This window comes from Ursus arctos, unplaced genomic scaffold (genome assembly GCF_023065955.2).
Source record: "Ursus arctos isolate Adak ecotype North America unplaced genomic scaffold, UrsArc2.0 scaffold_12, whole genome shotgun sequence".
In the NCBI taxonomy this organism is placed as follows: Eukaryota; Metazoa; Chordata; class Mammalia; order Carnivora; family Ursidae; genus Ursus; species Ursus arctos.
This window is the reverse complement of record NW_026622786.1, coordinates 71,531,018-71,556,813: the sequence shown is the minus strand read 5'-3', so window position 1 is coordinate 71,556,813 and position 25,796 is coordinate 71,531,018. Positions and strand designations below refer to the sequence as shown.

Genomic DNA, 25,796 nt, shown 5'->3' with positions numbered 1-25,796 from the left:
TTCCCAGCCATCACTCCTCATTCAGGTGTCCCAGCGATAATGCCCCCAGTTACAGAACGTGTGGAGTCTACACGCCCAGTGTAATAGAATACATTTTCACTTCAGGTCATTCACCCAGCTCTCACTGCTGCTGGTGGCAGTGCAACACCGTTCCTCTAGAGAGAAATTTGGCGGTACCTATCAAGGCCTTTAGAATTTAGAATGACATTCCCCCCAGTATTCTACTTCTAGAAATGTATCCATTGCGTCAGTCCCAGCCTGCCGATAGTGATGCTGTTGCCAGGAATGGCTGAGGCCCTTGCCCAGGCCCATACTACTCCTAGCAAACCCCCAGACATTTCTTCCCCCAGGGCCAGAGATTTCTTGTTTCTTACTGTGATTGCAGGAGGCATTTCAGCAAAAAAACATCAGGGAACTTTGGGGAACAGGATTTATTACTCCCAGGCTCTGGAGGGTACCCAGCACACGTGAGGGTCACACTGTGAGGTCATGGAGAGAGAGAAGGAGGGCATGGGGCTTTGCCTTTATGAGGCTATAAGGGTGGGATGTCTAGGATTTTGTGGGTTCCATTCTTTTTTGGCTAATTTAAAGCCTAAGAGTGGGATTGAGAGCACAGGAAGGGAGAAGTGGGATCAATCCAGTAGTCGTTATCTAAGTTATCCAGGGCATTCTGAAAAAGGGACCTCCATGGGTGGAGACAGTCTACTTCCTTACCTGGTGGTTTGGCCAGCAGCTGGCAATGTGCTTCTTCAAGATGGGTGTCTTTTGAAGCGGATGCCTACACATTCAAAGGCTTAGTGTTGGACACTCACACTGCAGGATCTAAGGAAATAATCAGAGAGGTACACAGACGTTCACGCAAGGTTGTTTAGTCTGGTGTTACTCCTAAATAACAAAACATGAAACCCACTGAAATGTTCCCGCAGTAGAGGAATGGTATATCTATATTAAATTCTGGTATATCTATAGAATAAAATATTTTATTGCCATTAAGATAATGTTTTAAAATAATAGTGGCATCGGAAAACACGCATGACATTAAAGCAGTCTTCCTACGGCCCGATTCCTGTGCACCCAGGCTCGCTAATGTTCATGGTAGTTCTGACAGCTGAAGTGCACAGCCCGCCTTAGCTCACTCTGTGTGATTTCTCCAGGGGGAGCCTGCTCACTTCGAGTATCTGATGTACCCCCTGCACTCGGCATCCATCACTGGTCTAGCTACGTGCATCCGCAAACCCCTCATTGCCACCTGTTCTCTGGATCGATCCGTTCGCATCTGGAATTATGAATCAAAGTAAGGATGAGAGGCTTTGCTACTGTAGTGTGCAAGATTTCAGTTGTTAAATCTGTTCATGTGAATTATTTTAATTAGAGAGTTTTAAAATGTAATTACTTAGAAGTTTCAATTGGAAGATTTTTTTTTTCAGATTTTATTCATTTATTTGAGAGAGACAGCACAAGCGGGGAGGAGGGCCAGAGGGAGAGGGAGAAGCAGGCCCCACACTGAGCAGGGAGCCAAAAGCAGCTGCTTAACCGACTGAACCACCCAGGCGCCCCGGAAAAGATTTTTTTTTAAATCAAGTCAGGCAGCTTGCCTGTTTCTCTTCTCTTTTTGCTCATGGTTGGCCTAGAAAATTGCTTTGTGTTTCATTAAGTGCTTACCACATGCCAGACACCGCTGGACACTAGGGACCTCAGGATCACACTGCAGTATCTCACCTTCTCCTATAACCTCCCGTGCTCTTCCAGTCTTCCTGTCCCCTCACTCCCACTACATGTGCTTTTCGCCACATGGAGCTCTCCGGACCACTCATTCCATCTCTTTCTCATCACTGCCCTGAGCCACCCCTAACTCCCTAGTGACTTTACGCTCCTGGCATAGCTTCCCTGAGAATGTCCACCTAGTCTCGCCCCACACTGGGTATCTCTGGGCTTTGTGCACAGCTGCCAGGCTGCTGAATAGAAACTGTGGGCTCCTTCTGATGTGGGGATTCTAAGGGGAGCCGTGCTTTCAGCGTCACTACACAGCTCATTGCTCACTTCCCCTATTTTCCATACTCATTGCTGGACACTCTCCTCAAATAACCAAAATCTAGAAAAAAGAGGAACCAATCATTTTAAGCAATAAAGTATCTCAGATGCTATGATAATAGTATTTGCCAGGTACGGTGGGGGGCTCAAGGAAATCAGCAGGCTGGACTGTAATTCCGTAACTGATCTTTCTCACAGCACCCTGGAGCTATTTAAGGAATACCAAGAAGAGGCATATACAATCAGCCTTCACCCGTCCGGACACTTCATTGTGGTAGGGTTTGCTGACAAACTACGCCTTATGAATCTACTCATTGATGATATACGTTCTTTCAAAGAATATTCTGTCAGAGGATGCAGAGAGGTAAGATGCTGGAGATAAAGGTATTTTTCTTAGGAAACCAGGGTTGAAATTTCAAGAACTAACATACACTGGTGAGGTGAGACCAAGGCCTATCTTGGAGAACTTCAGTGGCTTTAAAAGAAGAAATCCAGTTCTTCTCTCACCATACTTTTTTTTTCTTAAGATTTTATTTATTTATTTGACAGAGAGAGACACAGTGAGAGAGGGAACACAAGCGGGGGGAGTAGGAGAGGGAGAAGCAGGCTTCCCGCTGAGCAGGGAGCCCGATGTGGGGCTCGATCCCAGGACCCTGGGATCATGACCTGAGCCGAAGGCAGGCGCTTAACGACTGAGCCACCCAGGCGCCCCTCTCACCACACTTCTTCAGCATATGGCTCCATCTCGTTTTTCTCCTGTTCATCAAGCTATTTCATTGAACCCCAAACCTTGTGAGATCCCAGGTGTGATTAATCCTCTCTGTGATTGCAGAGGAACAAAAAGCATCAAAAAGGAAAATTATCTCAGACTCAGAGTCCCAGCTGGAAAGGTGAGTTTGGAGATTGAGAGAGGCCAGGGAATATGCACGTTAACAGGGAGAAGCAGGAAGCGGCCGATCACATTTTGCCCTGAGATGACTGCAGAAACCAGACAGCGACTGCAGGAATTGCTTCCCCACTCTGAAACTTCTACAGAGATGGAATGAGTGCTGTGCTCTACCATCCAAGCAGCGCACACGGCAGTGGCAGCATCTTGGCCAGTATGAGCTATGGGAATAACGACGATGTCAGCCAGTCCTCAGTCCTATCTGCGCCTTCCCCCAATTCCCATTTTCACACTTGTTTTAGCCTGAACCCTTTAGGACAAGGAGTTCTTGACTGTAACCTCTCTCTGGACTGCTCATTTCTTTCTTTCATTCTTGCTATCTTGCTTTGTTTCTTTGTAGTGTTCCTTTAGCAATGGGGGTCACCTGTTTGCTGCAGTCAATGGAAATGTGATTCACGTTTTTACCACCACAAGCCTGGAGAACATCTCAAACTTGAAAGGACACACAGGGAAGGTGAGTGAGTGAGCAGTGTCCAGGGAAATGAGGGACACAGAGTCAAGCATTATGCTCACCGAGTGAACAAAAAAGAAACGAGTCTTTTCTTATTGGAGTTCACTGTTTACGTGGGGGAAAGAAACAATAAAACAAAAGCACAGGCTGATTACTAATTGCAATAAATGCAGTGAAAGAAAAACATGGGATGTTATGAGAGCAAATAATGAAAGAGCTGGCATAATTTAGATTGGGGTGTTCAGAAAGGCTGGGTCCTAAAGGAGTAGGAAGGAATTAACCCGGCAGAGCTGGTGGAGATCATCATTGCAGATAGGAATCCAAAGACCCTGGGATGAGAGGTTGTGTGGCTGTCAGAGGAACTGAAAAATCTATGGGGCTAGAACATAGATATCAGGATGAAACTCAGGAGCAAGCTGAGATTGGTGAGGTTAGCAGGGCCCCAAGTGCACGGAACCTTGCAGGCCTTTTAAGGGTAAAAAAGATAAAGATGGTTTATCCTCTTTGTTTCTTGAAACCATTGAAGACTTTCAGGGCAGGGTATAATATGACCAGATTTGCATTTTAGATTACTTTGGCTGCAGAAAGAAGAATGTATTGAAAGGGACAGGGTGGAAATGGTAAAGAGAATATTGTGGATATCTACACAATGTTGGACCATAATGGAGGTGGGGCAGATAGGCAGAAGTAGGTGGATTCGAAAGATATTTAGGAAACTAAACCAATAGTTTTTAGACAGAGTGGAGTTGGGGCATGAGGAGAAGGGAGGGGCCAAAGGTTGAAAGACTAAGAAGAAGCCGGTGAAAGAATTTGGAGAGAAAAAGCACTTGAGAAAGAAAGACATTTTAGGCAGAAGGACCTGTTAAAGATGATGGAATGGGAGAATAAAATTGGATAGTGGTTTGAGATATACATGGCTGGAACACTGGGCACATTCCAGAAGTGGTGGAAAGAGCTGGAGAGGCTGACGGCATCATAGTGTGTGTACCATGCCAAGATATTGGACTTCAGTCTGTAGGCGATGAGAAGCAACTGAAAGGATTTAAGAAAAAAAAGTACTGGGATTAGAAAGGTACTTCTACGAGGCACCTGGGTGGTTCAGTTGCCTTTGGCTCAGGCCATGATCCCCGAGTCCTGGGATTGAGCCCCACATCAGGCTCCCTGCTCAGCGGAGAGCCTGCATCTCTTCCCTCTGCCATTCTCTCTCTCACTCTCTCAAATAAATAAATAAAATCTGGAAGGAAGGAAGGAAGGAAGGAAGGAAGGAAGGAAGGAAGGAAGGGAGGGAGGAAGTTAGTTCTCCAAACTGTATTAAGGATATATTAGAGGGGAGGGAAGTTGGAGGGTGGGAGACCAGCTAAGAAGTGAGGCTGAAAGATGAGTGAGGAAGTAAACCATGGCTTTAGTAGTAGAGACAGAGAGAAGCATGATATTAAACTCCATTTGTACATGTTATGTTTGATGTGTCCAAGAAGTATGATACATGAGTGTGGAGATCAGGAAAGGTGGCTGGAAATGAAGACTCAGGGAATTAGGTGTTAGTGGAAGTGGAATCTGAGAAGAATCTTGGGCAGGAGACAGGTGACCAACATTTAAGGCACTGGTTAAGAAGAGAAAGCCTGAGAATGAAGGCACAGGAGAACTTAAAATCAAGGAATTGTATCAGAGAAGCTAAGGAACTCATTCCCAAAAGGATAAAGTAGTCAGTGGCATTAAAGGTCAGAGAGGGGAACCTGGGTGGCTCAGTTGGTTAGGCATCTGACTCTTGGTTTTGGCTCAAGTCATGATCTCATGGGTTGTGAGATCAAGACCCGTATTGGGCTCCGTGCTCGGGGGGGTGGGGGGGGTGGGGGGGAGTCTGCTTGAGATTCTCTCCCTCTGCCCCTTTCCCCACTTGCACATGTGCCCATATGTGCTCTGTCTCTCTCTCAAAAAAAATAAATAAATCTTTTTAAAAATTTAAAAAATAGGGGCGCCTGGGTGGCACAGTGGTTAAGCGTCTGCCTTCGGCTCAGGGCGTGATCCCGGCGATCTGGGATCGAGCCCCACATCAGGCTCTTCTGCTATGAGCCTGCTTCTTCCTCTCCCACTCCCCCTGCTTGTGTTCCCTCTCTCGCTGGCTGTCTCTATCTCTGTCGAATAAATAAATAAAATCTTTAAAAAAAAATAAAAATAAAAATAAAAATAAAAATTTAAAAAATAAAGGTTAGAGAGAAGTCCTGTAAAGACTAAAAGCTGACCATCGAGTTTAGCAAGTAACAGGTGCATTAGTGCAGGTGCTATGAAAACACAAGCGTTATTGAGTTGCTGAGCTTCCTCAGTTTCAACAGTGTGATTAGTCTTCAAGTGACGATGGAGATGCAGATGAAAGCACACCAGGTGATTCTGACGCTCTTTCTACAACTGTGTACACCTCCATGGGAGGCCCTCCCTCACCAGCCCAGGAAAGCAGCCACCTGTTTCACCACTTTGCAAGTATTTATAACACTGGTCTCTAACCAGCGATATACGTTGGACTTACCTCTGAAATATTTTTTAAAAATTCAGATGGAGGATGCAATAAAGCCATGCCTACAGGGAAATTTATAACCTTAAATACATATATTAGAAATACAAAAAAGATTCAAAAATCAGTGATATCATCATCCACCTCAAGAAAGTAGAAAAGGAACAGCAAGTTAAATTCAAAGAAGATAAAAGGAAGGAAATAATAAGGATAAGAGCAAAAGTTAATGAAATAGAAAAACAAACACAACAGAAGATCATCAAAGCCAAAATTTGGTTGGGACTGTTTTTAAGTAATCTCTCCCCTCAACATGGGGCTTGAACTCACGACCCTGAAATCAAGACTTGCGTGCTCTACCAAACTCAGCCATCCAGCTGCCCCCAAAACTTAGTTTTTTGAAAATGCAAAATGGGTAAGACCTTGACATGACTGATCAAGGGAGGAAAAAAAGAGGAAAGGTAAATAACCAGTATGAAGAATGAAAAGGGGATATCACTACAGATCCTATATATAGTAAAAAAGATCAAAAGAGGATATTACGAACAACTTTATATAAATGGAATATATAGATGAAACCAACAAATACCCAGAAAAATTGAATCTGTTAAAGAATCTGTAAAGACAACTCTAGGCCCAGAACATATCACTAGAGAATTGTAAGGGAAAAAATGACACTGATCTTGAAGAAACTCTTACAAAGAACAAAAAAAAAGCAAATTCTTCCCAGTATTGTTCCATGAGGCCAGGATAATCATACCAAAACCTGCCAAAGACGTCACAAGAAAGAGAAATGATCAGCCAGTCTTTTTCATGAACATAAAAAAAGTCCTAAACAAAATATTATCAAACCAACCCATCAAAATATAAAAATGATAATACAGCATGACCAAGTTGGATTTATTCCAGGAATACAAGGTGGTTTTGCAATTTGAAATCAATTAATGTACTATAGCACACTAACATACACGTGATCTTTCATCCTTATTATCTCCATAAATGCAGACGCAAGAAGATTGATAACATTTAATATCCATTCCTGATTTTAAAAAATAACACTCAACAAACAAAAAATAATGGAACTTCTCATTTTATTTATTAAAAATCTTATGCAAGATATATAAGAAAACCTACAAAAAACAGCCCACTTGGTCGTGAAATTATGAAAGCATTCCTTCTGAGACAGAGAACAACACATGATGCCTTCTGCTAGCCTTGTACTGAGTCCTGAGCAATGCGATAAGGCAAGGGGAGGAAATATGTCTTAGTCCACGAGGCTGCTGTAACAAATACCACAGACCGGGCAGCTCATGGACAACAGAAATTTCCTGTCACGGTTTGGAGGGTGGAAGGTCCAAGATCCTGGTACCAGCATGGGTAGGTGAGGGCCCTCCTCCTGGCTACAGATTTCTCATATCCTCACAGGGTGGAAGGGGTGACCTAGCTCTCTGGGACCTCTTTTTTTTTTTTTTAAGTAATTTTTTATTATATTACGTTAGTCACCATACAGTACATCCCTAGTTTTTGACGTAAAGTTCGATGATTCATTACTTGCATATAACACCCAGTGCACCATGCAATACGTGCCCTCCTTAATACCCATCACCGGCCTATTCCATTCCCCCAACCCCTCCCCTCTGAAGCCCTCGGTTTGTTTCCCAGAGTCCATAGTCTGTGACCTCTTTCATAAAGACACTAATCCTATTAATGAGGGCACTACCCTCAATGATCTAATCACCTCCCAAAGGCCCCACACCTCCTAATACCATCATCTTCAGGGGTTAGGATTTCAACATATGAATCATAGGGGAGGACAGATGGGAAGTAGAAGACACAAATATTCGGACCATAGCAAAATAAAAGGCATAAAGATTGGAAAGGAAACAATAAATCATCACAGATAACATGACTGAGTGGGTAGGAAACTCAAAGAGTTTTCAGATAAACTATTAAAACTAGTTAATCTAGGAATATTGCTGGAAATACTGTCACTATATTTTTTCAATAGTAACAAACAGAATGGAATTTAAGAGGTGGAGAGGGAGCTGAGGAGGTGGGTAAGGATGTGCCTGACAGGGCTGGAGTCCTGGAAATACCAAAAGAGGTGGCCCCTGGGTCAGGAGGTTGGTTACTTATAAGGAGCTCCAGAAACTAAGCAAACATATTGAAGATAATGGGAGGCAAGTCTCTCACGACTGGAGAAGGGAGTTACAAATATGACAACGGGGGAAAGCCTAGCAAGTTGTTTGTTTAGTGACCTGGCTGAACTAATTCTGAGAAGTCTTTCTTTCCCCTGCAGGGTGCAGCCTTGATGTCTCTGCTCACATTTTTGTTCCTCTTTCATCTTTCCTTCTGGCTACTTAGGGGCTGCCCCTGGGTTGACCTGAGCCACTTATGAGTCACAGATTGTGCTTAGCCCCCTGAGCCAGTTGGCCTTTTACCCTTTACTGTTGGATTTGTGTGGCTGGGAGGCTGCCGTCACAGTGCATGGAGTTCACATTTTTTGCTCCTTGTTCAGCCAGAGACTGACTAGTAGTTCGGAGGTTCTCTGTCTATTGTATCCAAGAGAGTCCAGCCCTAGTCGTGCCCAGTCTTCCAGGCTGCCAGGAAGAAGTGTGATTTTATCTCCAAGCCTGGCTTCCTGGGAGATGCCCGTGGACCAGAGGCATTATTATTATTCGGTTAGCGTTGGGTCAGATGTTGTGCCAGTGAGGCTTCTGCCCTGTGTGAATGGGTCCCTGTGCAGCTTAGGTGATGCTTTCAGGTTTTCCCCGTATCCTGCTCTGATTGCTCTTGAGCGGGGGTGGCTTAGCACACGCACACAGCCCTCCCAGAGCTGGCTCCGCGATTGCAGAAGGCTCTTCCTGACCGTCTCTTTCCCCTGTTCTATGAAATGCTTATGCTCTGCAATTTTGCTGATATCGTGGACTTACCAGCCTTCTCTTAATTGCTCTCCGCCAATATCGCCATCAGTTTAGACGGAGCCCAAAGATGGCCCTCTTCATCCGGTGCTCCGCATGCAGTCAGTTTTGCGCTTGCTGAAGGGCACGCACCCGGAAGGGCCCTTCTGCCTCAGTCGAGGGAACACGGGCGGCGTTCCCCCCCCCTTTCCCGAAGGCGGGAGTGTGCGTCTGCGTGCGCACGTGCATGCCTGCGCATGCGTGCGTGTAACCGGGGGTCTTCCTCCCCGGCAGGTCCGCTCAATCGCGTGGAACCCGGATGACAGCAAACTGGTTTCCTGCGGCACGGACGGGGCCGTGTATGAATGGAGTCTGTCCTCTGGAAAGAGAGAGACGGAGTGCGTCCTGAAGTCCTGCAGCTACAACTGTGTCACTGTCTCCCCTGATGCCAAAATCATCTTTGCGGTTGGATCGGACCAGACCCTCAAGGAGATTGCAGACTCGTCGGTGAGTCCGCCCGGCCCCGGCTCCCGGCTGCCGCCCGGCTCTGCAAACAGAGGCTCCATGTGGGCCGCCGGAGGCGTGATGGGAAGAGGGCTCATGAGAACAGGGCCCCTTCTCCTCGGACGACATCCGCCCCTCCTGCCTTGTGGGTCAGCTCGGTCACTGGTTCTGCCGGCACTTCCTGCCCAGCGCCCTACCTGACTGGGTTCAACCGTGCGGCCCTTGCCGCTCCCGTCCTGCTGGCTGGCCCTAGGGTCCCTTCCACCCTCCAGGCCCGCAGGTCAGCAGCATCTCTAACCTGCATGCTTACCCGGGGTAGAAACAGTTCTCGTTCCTGCTCTGGCCTCAGCTTGCCACCACATTCGTTTGAAAACCCCAAAATTCAGGAGCTACCTCATTGGGCTGCAAAGGGTTGAGGGAGGAGAGAAGAGCGTCGCAAGGGCACTTCTTCGTATCCATGTGGCTGTGTCCTTCTCTGGGCGTCGGGCGACAGCTGACCTCCGTTGGCTTCTCCAGCTTCTCTTGGGTGCTCGTCCGCATCCGGGTGCTGGTGCCTGGGAAGGTGCAGGGATACCTCGGCAGCCCACTGACCTGAGACGGGTTGCCCCGTGATTGGGACACGGCTGAGAGGAGGGGTTCTCTCCGCTGTGCCCCTGAGTAGCTTAGTCCTCACTCTGCGGTGGCTTTCCCGGTGCTGGACCAGAGCGCCGCTCCTTCGGGGCAGGCCCGCAGTTCCCGCCTCTCGATAGGCCGCTAGCTAGCTCTCGCCGCCTGACCCACGCAGACACTGAACCAGTGTTGGGGGGAGGGGGGAGGGGGGGGGAGCTAGATGGCCAGGCGAGGGAGTTAGCAGGTGACAAATCGAATGAGTTCCCTGCTGGTAGGGTTTTCTTTATGTCAGGGACACTGGTAACTACTGAGTAACTGTAGGACCCACAGCCCATTCTGAGTTTGAGATGCAAGGACGCACAGCAGTCAGGAGCAGAGACACCGGGGCCTCACTGCCACGACCTCGGTGGGTGAGTTGAGGCAAATTACTTGCTGTCACTGGGGCTCGGTTTCCTCGTCTTATAATAAGGGCAACAGTAACTACCTCCAAGGGTTTCTGTGACATTGAAGGAGTTACAACATGTGAAAGCCATAAAACGGTGCTGCTTGCGGGCTTGAAGGCTTCCTTTTATTAGTGCTGCTCCTACCTCCTCGGGCTGTTTGTCCACCAGTCAGGCAGCCATGATGGACTAATTCGAGCCTTTATGTGTGCGGCACTGTGCCAGGTGCTGCACAGAATAGGAAAATGTTTTTTCAATACAGAACTCGCCCTTAGAGAAGGGAATGACGTGGGGACCCTGGGGGTACGGCTCAGCCCCGCACCCTGAACAGAGCCGTCTGTGTCCCAGGTCCTTCGAGAGATTTCAGCATTTGACGTCGTCTACACAGCCGTCGTCATCTCGCACTCCGGCCGCATGATGTTTGTGGGCACCTCGGTGGGGACCATCCGTGCCATGAAGTACCCACTGCCGTTGCAGAAAGAGTTCAATGAGTACCAGGCCCATGCGGGTCCTATCACGAAGGTAAGAAGGGACCCTCTGCTCAGGGGCCCATGCCCAGAACCAGCCCTTGCTGGATCCATCTGACCCTACCCTCCACACACCTTCTGCATCCCTTCAAACCCCCCAGTGGCTTTTCTCCCCTTATTCCTCTCTCCCTCTTTATTCATCCAACCATCCACTCAATGAACATTTATTGGCTACTGATAGTCTTCATTTACACTACTCCCAGGAATATTTCCTAGGAGATAATCAGAAATACACCTAAAGATTCATGTTCAAGGTTGCTCACCATAATAGTATGCATGATAATGGGCCATTTCAGAGGTGCTGTAGGCATGCCACCCAGATGTCCCATCTGCTGATGCCGGTCGGGGCACACACGTCTCCTCCTCCAAGGAAGGGCCTCGGACTAAAGAGTCAAAGCCCAGGAGAGGAGCCCCTGCCCCTCCCTGAAGGTACAGAAGGCCTTCCCTGGGGGAATAGCATGAGTATGCATTTGCAAATTGTCCCTCCAACAATTCCAACCTTGAAGGCTTTGAAGGATGTCCCAAACTCTATGCTGGCTTGCCTGCAGACCATATCCTTATTGAGAAAGGATTTTTCCTTATCAACTGGAACATTCTTGTACTGAGCTTGAGCCTTACACTCAAAGTAAATTAAAAAAATTACCCTCTTCTCTTCATAGCTATGAGGTTTTAGGGATAAGGTATTTATTTTTCTGATTATAAAAGCAATGCACGTTTGTTTTAGAAATAAAAATCCTGGGGCGCCTGGGTGGCGCAGTCGTTAAGCGTCTGCCTTGGGCTCAGGGCGTGATCCCTGCGTTCTGGGATTGAGCCCCACATCAGGCTCCTCCGCTGGAAGCCTGCTTCTTCCTGTCCCACTCCCCCTGCTTGTGTTCCCTCTCTCGCTGGCTGTCTCTCTCTCTGTCGAATAAATAAATAAAACCTTTAAAAAAAAAAAAGAAAGAAAGAAAGAAAAATCCTCTTGAGGCACCTGCGTGGCTCAGGCGGTTGGGCGTCAGACTCTTGATGCCGGCTTAGCTCATGAGGTCAGGGTCGTGAGGTCGAGCCCCGCAGGGTCTCCGGGCTGTGTGGGGAGCCTGCTTGAGATTCTTTCTCTCCCTCTGCCCATCCCCCACCATTCTCACATGCTCCTGTTCTCTTTCTCTCTAAAAAAAGAAAGAAAGAAAAAAGAAAAATCATCTTAATAATATCATCATAATATTTTGATGCATTTTCTCCTCTTTTGTATACATTTTTGTGTGCATTTTAAATAAACTGAGACTATGTTGTATGTACTCTTTTGCAGCCTGCTTTTTTTTTTTTACTTAATGCTATTATAAGCATTTTTTTCATATAATTAAATATTCCTCAAAAACATGATGTTAGTAGCTACACAAATATCCTATCAAATGGTGGACCATAACTTATTTAATTGTTTTCTTACAACTGGGCGTTTAATGATCTTATGGACTGTAACCAATATGCAGCTCTAAGGGTCCTGTGGGCATCTCTGACCATCCCAAAGGCTGAGTTGCTAGACAGAGGTGAAATTCCTGAGGGGAAGAGCATCGCCGTTTGTAAGGTTTCCGACACATATCGCTGATTGTGAGAAGGCCTTTTTCATCGTTGATTCTTTTGCCTTCACTTTTTTTTTTAAGATTTTATTTTTATTTATTTGACAGAGACAGCCAGTGAGAGAGGGAACACAAGCAGGGGGAGTGGGAGAGGAAGAAGCAGGCTCCCAGCAGAGGAGCCTGATGTGGGGCTCGATCCCAGAATGCCGGGATCACGCCCTGAGCTGAAGGCAGACGCTTAACGCCTGCGCTACCCAGGTGCCCTTGCCTTCACTTTTTGAGATAATTATGGAGTCACAGGAAATTTAAAGAGAGCACAGGGGTCCTGTGTGCCCTTCTCCCAGTCTCCCCCAATAGGAACGTCCGTCATGCTATTGGAACAATATTGTGGAATTGGTATCACACCAGAAGAATCGATGTTGGTACAATATGTGTGTGTGTTTCCATGTCATTTTATCACGTGCGCAGATTCCTGCCACCAGCACTGCAATCAGGGTACACGAGTGCTCCGTGGCCGCAGAGAGCCCCCTCGTGCTGCCCTTGATACCAACACCCATCCCCCCCCAGCCACCCCCTCCCCAGTCCTACACAAACACCCACTGGTTCTCCATTTCCATCATTTGTCATTTTGAGAATTTTATATGAATGGGATCATACAGTGTGTGACCTTTTCACAGTGGCTTTTCTCGGCCAGCACGATACCCCTGAGCTCCATCTGAGTTATTTCACGTATCAATACTTCACTTCTTCTTACTGCTGAGTAGCATTCCATGACACGGATGCACCGTAATTTGTTTAACCATGTACCTGTTGTAGGATAGTTCATTTTTTCCCAGTTTTTGACTGTTCCAGATAAAGCTGCTATGACCCATCTTACACAGGCTTTTGCGTGGACCTTCATTTCTCTGGGATAAATGCCTAGGGGAACGATCGCTGGATCATAGGATAAGCTTATGTTTCGTTTTTTAAGAAACTGCCCAGCTGTTTTCCATTCCCACCAGCAATGCATGCAGGATCCAGTCTCTCCACATCATTGCCAGCATTTGGTATTGTCCCTATTTTTTATTTTAGCTGTTCTAACAGGTATGTAGTAATATCTCCCTATAGTTTTAATGCGCATTTCCCTAGTTGCTAACAATGGTGAACATCTTTTCATGTGCTTCTTTGCCATCTGTATAGCATCTTTGGTAAAACATCTCCCTATTTTTTGCCCACCTTGTAGCTGGATGGTTTGGGTTTTTTACTGTTGAGTTTTGAGAGTTCTTTTTATAATCCAGATAATAGCTAACTCTTTAAGATTCCAAGTCCACAGAGGACATAACACAGTCTTGCTTCCTTTATCCATCAACAGAAGCTTCTGAGAGCTCCCTGTGTTATTCTTACCCAGGATCAAGTCTTCCTGCCCCTGAGGCTGTTGCGTGAACGGAGACCTTGCACATAGCCGGATCAGTTCTGGTCATCCGTGGCCTCTGAAAGCTTCCTCTCTAAGCTCTTTTTCTCCTCAGATGTTGCTCACCTTTGATGACCAGTTCCTGCTGACCGTTGCCGAGGATGGCTGCCTGTTTACCTGGAAGGTCTTTGATAAGGATGGTCGGGGAATCAAGCGAGAGAGAGAAGTGGGTTTTGCTGAAGAGGTGCTTGTTACTAAAACGGACATGGAAGAGAAGGTAAGAATCAGATCAAATGAAGAGGGACATGGACGGTCCTTACCAGACTGTGTCCAAACCCCTGGGACCGGCGGTCAAGGCCCTGTATGCCTGACTGCACCCCGTGCCCCACGCAAACTCCCACGCTCCCTGCCCTTTTCCAGCGCACACCACCATGCTGCTCTCTTCCCTGTGGCTGGATCTCTTTCCACCCTCACCCCTGCCCGCCATCCTGCCCCGTGGTCATCCTGACTCCTACTCTGCTCTACTTTAAGCCTGTGAACTAGCTTTCCTCCTCCTGTTCTTGGAGGGCAGGAACCATGACAAGCCATTCTCTTGTGTGACCAACAATTTCTAGCCCTTGCTAGACACATGGGAGACAGTTGATAAATATTTGCAGAATTGAACTGACAAGCTGAATATGCCAGTTGTATCTGTAAAACTTAATAACTGCTTAGGGGAGACTTCTTTATTTAAAAAAAATGAAGTATTTAGAAAACATCGCTGAAACCCAGTCTTAATAATAAAACAATAAAAGTAATGATAACCAACATTTTTTTTAGATTTTCCACGAACCAGGCACTGTACTAATTACAAGTATTTTCTTGTTTAAATGTCACAGCATCTCTACGAAAAAGATACTATTATTCTCCTTGTGTTTAAAGAAGTGACTTCAGGGGCGCCTGGGTGGCACAGCGGTTAAGCGTCTGCCTTCAGCTCAGGGCGTGATCCCGGCGTTACGGGATCGAGCCCCACATCAGGCTCCTCTGCTATGAGCCTGCTTCTTCCTCTTCCACTCCCCCTGCTTGTGTTCCCTCTCTCGCTGGCTGTCTCTATCTCTGTCGAATAAATAAATAAAATCTTTAAAAAAAAAAAAAAAAAAGAAGTGACTTCAGAGAAGTTAAGTGACATGTAGTAGGACTAGAGTTCCGCTGCAGATTTAATCTAGAGCCTACTCTCTTAATCAGTACCCCAAAGGGCCCTCCTTCCTGTGAATGCATTAAACACTCTGGGAAGATGTGTCTTGAGAGTTTTGAGCGGACAGCCGGCTCTGCACCGCGCTCCCTAAGGGAGACACGAAAGGGATGGGAAACTCACAAGGCTTACAGAGAATGGCAGAGCTATGCGCTCATTGCTGTTCATCCAGAATCTGGGGTGCATTTATTGAATACCTGCTGTTTGCTAGGTACTGGGGATGCATGTGTGAAAAGACAGGCCTGGGCCCTGTGATCAGGAAACCCACAGTCAAGTAGAGATGGGTAAAACCATCAGAACAGCAATGCAAAAATAGCCTCAAAGCAGGATGATAAGACAGGGCTTTCCGGAGATCCCTGCTAGAGCACCGTGGCACTTTCTGCAGGAAAGGCAAAGTGGGAGGAAAGGATGAGGGAGAGCCTATGAGAGTCAGGGTCTGACCTACGGCAGCCAGGCAAGTATGTCTCCTCCTCTTCCTTCTCTGTTTTCTCCCCCATTCCTCCAAGAGGGCAGGGGAAGAGAGCAACTGGGAGACTCTAGGCTGTGCCAAAGGCCTGAGGAGTCTGGGCTGACTCCCGACCCAGCCCCCAGCTTGGCCTGGCAGAACTGCTGCCAAGCTGGAAGTGACTAGCGTATGTTCTGCTCACTTCCTGGAGCCCCTTCTCTCTCTGCATCTATGAGACCGCACTCTTATTCCCTGTGAGCCTGTCTGTCCTTCCCAGCTCTCTCCAGGCTCTCCCTCCACCTGTCCTTTAAAAGTCCCATCTCCCAGGGCGCCTGGGTGGCTGGGTTGGTTAAGCATCCAACTCTTGATTTCAGCTCAGGTCATGATCTCAGGGTCGTGAGATTCAGCCCCACGTCGGGCTCCGTGCTCAGCGGGAGTCTGCTTGGATATTCTCTCTCTCTGCCCCTACCCCTGTTCCCACACTCATGTGCACTTGCTCTCTTTCTCTCTCTCTCAAATGATCTTTTAAAAAAATAAAAATAAAAGATAAAAGTCACATTTCCCAGAATTCCCAGCTCTCTTTTTCTCTTTATTCTATATAACTATCTCTCAGGACACAATTTACCTACTCATTCAGTCATTCATTCATCCATGCATCCAGCTAGTACTCACAGAGGTGTCTGTTAGGTACCAGACCCCGTACTAGGGTCTGGGATGACGGAAGTGAAAGATATGCAGGGGCCTTCGGTCTGTAGCCTGGGAGGAGATATGGGTAAAATTAAAAAGGGAAGTTAAGTGTGTTACAGGTGTTTCGAAGGGACCATGCTCTGTGGTCACAGGGGAAGAGACCCTGACCTGGGCCAGGTGGTGCTAGAAGAAGTGAGCCTTGGATGGAGCCTTCAGGAACAGAGGGGAAAGGGTCCTCCACACCAAGGAGTGAGCGTGCAGAGGGATGAGGGAGGTGCTTTGGGGAAGACGCTCCTGGCTCGGTAGGATCGGAGAAGAGAGGGTGTGTGAAGCTGGAGCTGGAGCCAGAGAGGGATTTTTAGACTTTGGATATTGTTCCTAAGGACCCACTGAGAGATCTAAGTTAGGGAATGGCTTGACATCATGGAAAGCCACCTCTGCAGCCAGAGCGAGAGCAGACTGAGGAAGGATGATGAGCATGTGCCTGAAACCAGCACTCCCATCAATAAATGTATTCCACCGGTCCAAGGCAGACCCTGGGGTGACTGCCTCCTCTTCATTCACTGCTATGTTGCTGGTCCTGTGCCAGGTGCCCAGGATAAAGCAGTGAAGCAAGATAGGCCAAGTGCAACCTGCAGGGAGCGTTCTTCCGAGGAGATGGTCTTCATCCACGGCCCTGTCCCCTTGACCCCACACCCGGTCAGGCACCACGTTCCCTAAAATCTCACTCTTGAATCTCTCCATTCTACTCTCCTCCCCCAAACCCACCTAGACTGTGCAGTACCGCCCACCCAGCTAATTTCTTTGCCTTACTGCTTGAATCCAGCCTGAGCTACACATGGCCATCAGAGAGGCCTCTCTGAGACCAAGTCAGCTTAATCAGGTTGGACAGGACCTTCAGAAGCCCTGTAGGAGAAAATCCTAATTTGTTTTTATGGCTGGCAAGGACCTTGATGGTCTGACCTGGTCTAGGCCTCGTCTGCCTCTGCCTCCCACCCATACCACATCACACACAGTGCCTGACCAGACATCCCTGCTCTCATCCCCAACTTTGCCCATGCAACGTGTGTTCATCCCTCATCTCAATCAGTCCTTCCTGTGTGCCAGGTCCACACTTGTCCACTGGCAGGGAATGAGGAAATGCGCATAACACATCCTTATTCTCTAGATGTCCGTGGTGATGGACCAAAAGAGATGAGATAGGGATGCGCGGTGGGGGGTACGGGGCGATCATGGATGAGCGAGAGGAAAACACCTGTGTTCTCACCCTCTCTGTCATCAGTGTTACCTTTTTCAGGAAATGAAGAGTGTGTGTCTCACAGTATTTTTAGGAAACTTTGGCATCAGTGAATACAACAGATTGAAAGAAGAAGTCACTAGACATAGGAAGCAGCAAGGCAGAAAGAGTTAGGACCTAAATTAAAGTAATGATAGTGAGGCCAGAAGAGGCATGATAGATGTTGAGAGGGACACACTGACAGTCCTGGAGGACCCACCTGGCTCTGAGCACCAATCACAATTCGTAATGATGTTATGTGGCCTCCTCAGTAGTAAGTTCCATGGGAGCAGGCATCATGGTTCAACACATGTTCTTCAAGTACCTACTATGTGTTAGGCACCCTTCTGTATATCAGTATGAAAGCCAACAAAGATCTCAGGCTTCCTTGAGTTTAAATTCTAATGGGGGAAGAAGACAAGAGACAATAAACAAAATCATACATAAATTGTATTAGAAAGTGCCTGGATCTAAGAAAAGAGTAAAAAGTAGAGCAGGGTGAACAGGGTCGTGAGTACTGAGAATTGGAAGGGAAGGGTCGCAGGATTAACTAGTGTGGTCCAAGGAGACCTCACTGAGCAGGTGGCATTTATGCATATTTGAAGATGAGAGAGTTATTAGCGTCACACCTGGTGCACAGCGGGGCTCGCTGTATGGGTGTTGCGAGGTTAGAAGAAGCAGCTCATACGTCTCCTAGTTTTTAGTCTGGGTGTCTTGTGGGGAAAAGATGATGGGTTCTGGTGGAGACACATGAGTTTGAGGCGGGGCAGAGCTGCAGATCTCAGAGAGCTCGAGGCCACCAGTTTAAATATTCTAATTCACCCACACTGTGAATGTTCTTGATTCTGGTGTCCTCCCACAGGCTCAGATTATGTTGGAGCTGAAGACTCGTGTGGAAGAATTAAAAATGGAGAACGAGTATCAGCTTCGACTGAAGGACATGAACTACTCGGAGAAGATTAAGGAGCTAACGGATAAGTTCCTCCAGGAAATGGAGTCCTTGAAAACGAAAAACCAGGTCTGTTGGAGAGACTCAGCCGACAACCACAAATAACAAGACGTCTTCAGTTTCCTCAGGATGGAACTGGTGTACGCTATCCAGGCCGCGCTCAAACAATGAGCCATATGATCACGCCCGGTTTGTAGGCATAGCTGAGGACCTCAGAACCGCTTACAGCAAAGTGCCAGGTGGAACTAAGCAGAATATAAAACTCTCTATAGTGAATGGAATTAATCAAGGAGAATAAACACACATACATCAGCTCACAAGCAAATAGCTAGCAATGTGATTACCCCTGGGACCTGGGGTTATTCATCGTTTAAATTTTGTTCTTTATGCTTTTCTGTATTTTGCAAATTCTCTACAATGAGACCATATTATCTTTATGATCAAGAGAAACTTACTTAAAAACAGAATGAAAAGGTCACAAGAAAACAAAGGATAGAAAGAGAAGAGGATGCGGATTTCAGGATCGTTGTAGATTAAATAACTTTAGTCTACATGGTCCTCCTGTCGTTAGATTCGATCCAGGACTCTCCCAGAATAATTATCTTATTCTCCACAAATCTGTCTTGCCCGTCATCCAAAACCCCCAATTTTTGGCTCAGAGAGTATTTGTTCTTTTATGTTATCTCCTCTGGTCAGAGGGTTTGACCAAAAAAAAAAAAAAAAAAAAGGCCCCTGCCTGTTATTGTTATTATTTCGTTCCTTTAGTCAACAAACATTGCTGTGGGGCCGTCCATAAGCTAAGCACAAAGCTATTCTTGGGGGCGCCCCTCTGCTTGCAAAAGGAGCTTTCCTGCTCGATTAAAGAAAACACTCCTTAGAAGCGGACACATTAGCACAACCAAGAATTTAGTTGACAGCAACATGCAGACAACTCAAATGAATCTTTACTTTCTTCCACCCCAGAATCCATCTGCTTCATGTCCAAAACGGAACTCATCATTGACAAGACGCATTTAGGAGAAAGGATAGAAATAGAGAAAGTCTAGAACTTTCAGAGCAGAATAGAATGTAAATGGAAAATGATAGCTTGCGTGTTGCTCATGGAACAATGCTTGGTGCAAAATAAGGGCTTGAGAAGGAGGATGTCACTTATAAACTGTGTTCTTGCCCTAGGGCTGCTTTCAGCAGATGTGTGGGAATGAGAACAGTCGACTCTGTGTTTTAGGTTTTAAGAACAGAGAAAGAAAAGCAGGATGTGTCCCATCAGGAGCGCATTGAGGACCTGCTAGACAAACAAAGCCGGGAACTGCAGGACCTGGGTGAGTCCCCAGCTAGAGGCCACGGGGGCAGGGGGAGTGGTGGAGGGGGCAAAAGTCTGAGAGTCCCCTGGACCCAAAAGAAGTCCCAGGTAATCTGGCTTTGTCTGTCCACAGGCTGCATGTATGCCCTGGATTTCACTGTGCTTTTCACTCCTGTGTATTTGCTCATTAGTTGAGCACGTATTAAACACTTACTGCATGCCAACAGGAGATACGGAGGAGGGCAGGTCCGGAGCCTGACAGGCTGCCATGAGTCCCAGACTCACCAACCACATTAGGTGCTCTAAGGAGTCACCTAACCTCACTGAGCCTCAGTTTACTCTTCTGTAAAACAGGGGTGCTGATAACTATTTTACATATTCAAGACATTCTTCTTGGCCCTGGACCCCCAAACATCCCTCTGCCCTTTCCTGGAAACCTTCTGCCTAGCCGACAATGTGGGGGAGGGAGGTTGGCTGCCTGACGAGCTGATGGGGTGCGGGCAGGTGAGGAAGCTGGGCAGGCGTTTGCCTCACGGCCTCGGAGGCACCTGCCCTGGCTGCGGCTGGCGGTGGGTGGGAGAGCTCAAAGGCTCCAGGGTGGGTGGCCCTGAGGTTGGTGCTCCTGTCCCAGGTGAAATAACCATCCTTGCTTCTCTCCAGAATGTTGCAACAACCAAAAGTTGCTTCTAGAATATGAAAAGTACCAGGAATTGCAGCTCAAGTCCCAGAGGATGCAGGAAGAGTATGAAAAACAGCTTCGGGATAACGATGAGACCAAAAGCCAGGCCCTGGAGGAGCTGACTGAGTTTTACGAGGCCAAACTGCAGGAAAAAACCACCCTTCTGGAAGAGGTACTCACCAGAAGCTGACCTGCACCTCCCTTTCACGGTGTGTCCTGCAGGCCTGGCCTGCGAACAGCCCAGAGAGCTGTGGGAAAGCTGGCCTCACCTCCTTTGCCTTCCGTCCCCTCCTTTCAGCACGCGTGCATTTTGGCGCCTGCTCTTTACTATTTTCTTTTCCTCTAGACCAGGGGACCCAGTGAGCTGGGAGGTGCTTAGCTTTAGGGACTGAAATTCTGTGGACAGACTAGTTCACATCTGCTGTTCTATCGTAATTGTACCTTCAAGCTTTAAGGACTGGAGAGACCTTTTTAGGAGAGGCCGGTAGGACCTAGAGAGGAATCAGGGCCCTGAACAATGGGGCAGGTGGTTGCCTGAAACCCTTTCGCCACTTCTTGTGTCTTATGAGATAAAATCATTCCTTCACTGATTTAACAAACCCAGATGGTATCTTACTGGTTTACCAGCTTGAGTACTGGGTGACCAAGAGAAATAAAGACCAGGGCCCGGTTTTTAGTCGTGTGAGGGAGGCGGTCACACAAATGGATCCTCGGAGGGGCGTGCACAGGATAGCAGGGGGCCGCAGACCTCCCGGAGGGGTCGGGGAAGGCTTGCAGGAGCTAATGAGACCCAGCAGGAATCGAAGCTAGAATGAACAGGAGAGGGGGGTGAGGAATGCAGGAGGGAAGGGCACACAGGCAGAGCCAAGTCAGAGAATGTTCAAGCAGTTTGGGTTGCCAAAATATCTAGTTTCCCAGGATGAAGAGAAAACTGAGAAGAGCCAGATGGCCGCCTTTCCCGCCTGAAATTGCAGCAGATGGCGTGCTGTAAGGGGGCAGGGGAGTCAGGGAGCTGCGGAAGGAGTTCCGAAGGGAAGGAGGAAGGGACTGACCGAGAAGGGGACTGGCAGGTGTGTGGCTGAGCGCGCAGCTGAGGTTTACACCTGAATTCCGGAGACTTTCATTCGCCAGGCTGCATGCTTTTCCACAGCAGGGCCCAGCATCAGGAATGCGAGTGAGGAAGGCGAGGAGCAGCCCTGCTGCCTGGCTGGGGTTTTACTGAGCGGTGCCACAGACGAACACAGGTCGTCTGGTGGGCACCCAGCAGGCCCGGGCCAGAGAGGGGTAGAGAACCGAGAGCCTGGAAGACTGGAGGAATCGGACAGGGCCGGGGGACGCGGTGAGGTGGAGGGCTGTGCCAGATACCTGGGGTCCAACAGGGAGATCACCGGGGCTGAAGGCAGGGCCCGCGTGTTCAGGCTTCAGATGCGGGCCGTTCCGGGGGTGGACCTGAGCGTGGGTAGCTAAGGCCGAGGTGAGACGAAGGTCAAAGCACCCTGGGACATTACAGGACCCTCTGTCACCACCCCCAGTTATGGCAGGAGGACTGAGTCGGCACCCAGAAGTCTTCAGTGAGCTGGGAAGGGAGCAGGCAGTGGGGAATAAAGGAGGTGAGAAGTGGAGGGTGTCGGTGTCCTCACAGCATGGGCCTCAGACAGAGCAGGCTGAGCTCTGACAGCGGCACTGGGAATGTTCCTTGCAGACCCTGCCCGCCGCCCAGCCCCAGTGCCCGCTGTTGCCGGCCCGCTCCCTCCCATCCGACCACGTGGAGTAGCCGGGATCCCCACACAACTCTGAGCCTCTGCTCGGGATGATTCCTCTTCACCTGGCTGCTGGTCCTCCCCCTTAGGGACTCAGAACGAGAGCCAACTCCTGGAGGGATTCTTCCCTACCCCTTCTCCCCTCCCAGGCGGCTAAGCAGGCTTCCTCCGCGTCCTCAAGGCCCCCAGACTCCTTGCTCTTACGTGGCCTATATAGTAGCACCCTGCCTTTACTTCTCTTCCCCCCGGGGAGCCTCTCAAGGGCAGGGATTGTGTCTCACCCATCTGCGATTTTCAAACCCTGCAAGGGCTGGGGCAGCGTGTCCTGGAAGCTCTAGAAATGTCTGTCCACCTCCAGTAAACTGATCTGAGCTTTGCCTCTGGGGACGTGGGGGGTGGGCGGGGGATGAATCTGGCCTGAGGGGAGAGAGGCTGGCCTTCCTCCCAGGACCCCCATAGTCATTACAACCCCTCTCTTCTTTTGAGTCAAAGATGTCAACTCAGAACTTCCCTAGGGACCTTCCACCTGGCAGGCCTCCTCGCCAACCTGGCTGGCCTACTTTCCTTTTCAGCCGCATCTTCCAGAGCCAGAGCGGTGGCTGGCAGGCGACTCTGGGCTGCAGACAGAGCACACGGTGCCAGGCTTCTGTCTCGCAAGGGTTTGGTGACATGTGATAGGCAAAGAGAGCAGCCTTTCTCAGGAGCCCAGTTTTAACACCATCTTGTCTCTCTGAGCCCCCGCAGCGCTCACTCCAAGGATGGTACAGCTCACGGGCCTGCCAGGGTTGGTGTGGGGGAAAACGGTGGACTCTGACTTCGTGTGTAACTCGCACCGCTTGGGGGCAAAAAGGAGGCCCGTGCCAGTCACCTCTCAGACTCCGCCAAGCAGGCCGAGTTAGTTTTTCCCGTGTCGGGGCTCCAGGCTTTTACTCTCTATGTACCAGCTGCTGGGCAGGGGGTCCCCAGTGGTGAGAAGAGGGATGTGACCCCACCACCAAGGAGCTTCCATGCCGCTGGAGGAGCCTGTCAAACAGTCAGTGACAGTATAACATAAGGTGCTGGGGGACGTGCAGGGGACTGGATGAAGGAGCAGGAAGGCAGAGCTCAAGATGCACTCATGCAGCCAGCGAGTAAGCACCTACTGTGTGCCCGTGCAGGCTGTACTCTGGGAACGCGGCGGTGAACCTGAGAGACCAGGGTTCTGCCCTGAGGATCGCCTGTCTAATGGGAAAGGCCGTCAAGTAGTCCCACAAACGCAGAGTTACAACTGTCCCAGGTTCAGTGAGGGAAAGACAGAAGCAGCGTGGGTGTCAGGCTGAAGACCAGCGGTGGAGCAGGTAGGAGGAGATGTCAAAGGTGGTCATTGAAGTGACGGAGCCCGCGGCCTCATCTGGTAGGGAGAGAAGGGAAGACAGAGGACAGACAGGAGGACAGTGGAAGGTCAGGGGACCCATGGCCTTGGTTCCCATGTCTGTAATAACACTCGCCCTCCTATTCCCCCATGATAGGCCCCGCATATGCTCCTCTCATCCGGGCCCGGTCAGCACAAAAGGGCCATGTGTCCCTTCTCCCCGAGCACACTCTCCCTTCTCTGACCCAGGCCCAGGAAGATGTCAGGCAGCAGCTGCGGGAGTTCGAAGAGACCAAGAAACAGATTGAAGAGGATGAAGACCGAGAAATCCAAGATATCAAAACCAAGTATGAGAAAAAGCTTCAGGATGAGAAGGAATCAAACCTGCGGCTCAAAGGAGAAACGGGCATCATACGGAAGAAGGTACGACGCGCTTCTGGACAGGCCTGAACTCGGCCAAGGCTGTATTGCCCAGAATACCTCCGCCCCGCCAGGCAGGCACACCCTTCCCACCCCTCCTCGGGGCTCTCCCTTCTCTGTCCTTTCACAGGGTTAGTGACACTTGCCCTGACACTGATGGACAGACACCCCCAGCTTTCATTTATGGGCAAGTAGGATTTAGTCAGTTTTCAGAGTTAAACCTCTGGTAGAAATGGAGGTGAGGTCTTCTGGAGGCGAGGCAAGTCCTAGAGGTGTCCTTAGGCTCTCAGTGTGGGGAGCTGGGAGTGGGAGAAGGACGGGGGCATAGGATGCTTAGTTTACAAGATGGGGCAAAGAGGAATTCAGTTCACAGATCCTTGTAGAATTGCCAGTTTCCCCAAAATGTTTAGCCTTAGAGAAGCCAACTTCAAAGCAAACTCACGTTCCTTCCTGTTAGAAACCACACTGCTTATCAATCCAGGGACAATGTCGTCTTCCCTTCTTAGACATGGCCAGTGGCTCATCCATTACGATATCTGTGACCTTGATGGGGCAGGATCCCCACCTTTCAAGGTTGGAGTGGTCATAGAAAGCTCTGGGTCCACCTCGGGAGCTGGTCTCCGAGCTTCTTGTCCCGGACAGTCCCTCCTCACAGAGGGGAATTGGACTGGATCTTCCCAGACAGAATGCTACATCACTCATGAGGCCTAGGAAATCCCCACCCTGTCCCAAATCTCCAAAAATTCACTCCCAGAAATGTCGAGCGCTGGATGTGTTTTCAGCTCGCGAGTGTGGGGAGTTCAGGTCACAGGGTGGCAATGGGGAGCTCTGTAAGCATGCAGGCATTCGGGAGGCAGAGAGGGCAGTGCAAAGACTTTGGTGGTGTCTCTTGTGTCCACAGTTCAGCAGCCTGCAGAAGGAGATCGAAGAGAGAACCAATGACATTGAGAGCCTGAAGGGGGAGCAGGTGAAGCTGCAGGGGGTCATTAAGTCCCTGGAGAAGGACATCCTGGGCCTCAAGCGGGAAATCCAGGAAAGAGATGAGACGATTCAGGATAAGGTGAAGGCTCATCTCTGTCCTCCCTCAACCACCTAGATGGGCCCAGGGGACAAAGCTCAGGAGAGAGGGCCCTGGACACTTGGAACACATTCATGGAACCCGATGGGGGATGAGTGTTCAGCGAAGGACTTGCTGTGCACTTGGTACTGGGCTGATTGCTGCAAACACGCCACACTCAGTTCTCCCAGCGACCCCAGGGGCCACGAGGGACCCTGCTATAGAGCTCGGGAAACTGAGTTCCAGCTGGTTTGGTATCTTGCCCAAGGTCATATAGTCCATAGGCGATAGACTTGGGCTAAGAACCTAAGTCAGCCAACTGTAGGGTGCCTGCTTTCCGCTGCTACAGTCATCCTCGGGTGACTGTGCCCATGGACAGCGGGCAACTCACCCACCTCATTGCCCACTCCCTGTGGTTGGCCTACAACGGCTAGGTGCCCCAGAAAGCTGGTATCCCTCTTCAGCACACGTTTCTTACAAAACACTTAGAAGAAAACACATCACATTTTGTGAGGTTTACTAATATTTTGGATCCCCCTCCCCCACAAATCCAGGCTGTGTGTCCTCCTGCCCATCCCCGCGCCATTCACGCCTCAGGCAGGTGGGATTCTCCAGTGGTTGAGATCATGGGCTTCAGCACTGATTAATTGGGTTCCAGCACAGGTTTTGCCATTTACTGGCCACAGGACCTTGCACAACTTCTCTGAGCCTCGTTTTCTCACCTGTGAAGTGGGGCCCCTCAAGGGGTCTGCTAAGGGGAATGGAATCATGTCTGCATGAAATTTCT

At 49.0% G+C, this 25,796-nt stretch overlaps 1 protein-coding gene across 1 annotated transcript in view; it reads left to right on the top strand.

The window, feature by feature from the left end:
- Positions 1–25,796, top strand: part of CFAP57 (cilia and flagella associated protein 57) — a 67,606-nt gene that overhangs the window by 16,971 nt on the left and 24,839 nt on the right. The window contains exons 6-16 of the mRNA XM_026498318.4: positions 1,155–1,294; positions 2,230–2,395; positions 3,318–3,431; positions 9,126–9,338; positions 10,733–10,906; positions 13,970–14,131; positions 18,356–18,511; positions 19,668–19,761; positions 20,403–20,593; positions 23,782–23,955; positions 24,854–25,012. Coding sequence (XP_026354103.2) covers positions 1,155–1,294; positions 2,230–2,395; positions 3,318–3,431; positions 9,126–9,338; positions 10,733–10,906; positions 13,970–14,131; positions 18,356–18,511; positions 19,668–19,761; positions 20,403–20,593; positions 23,782–23,955; positions 24,854–25,012 — 1,743 coding nt within the window. The remainder of the gene's footprint in view (positions 1–1,154; positions 1,295–2,229; positions 2,396–3,317; positions 3,432–9,125; positions 9,339–10,732; positions 10,907–13,969; positions 14,132–18,355; positions 18,512–19,667; positions 19,762–20,402; positions 20,594–23,781; positions 23,956–24,853; positions 25,013–25,796) is intronic.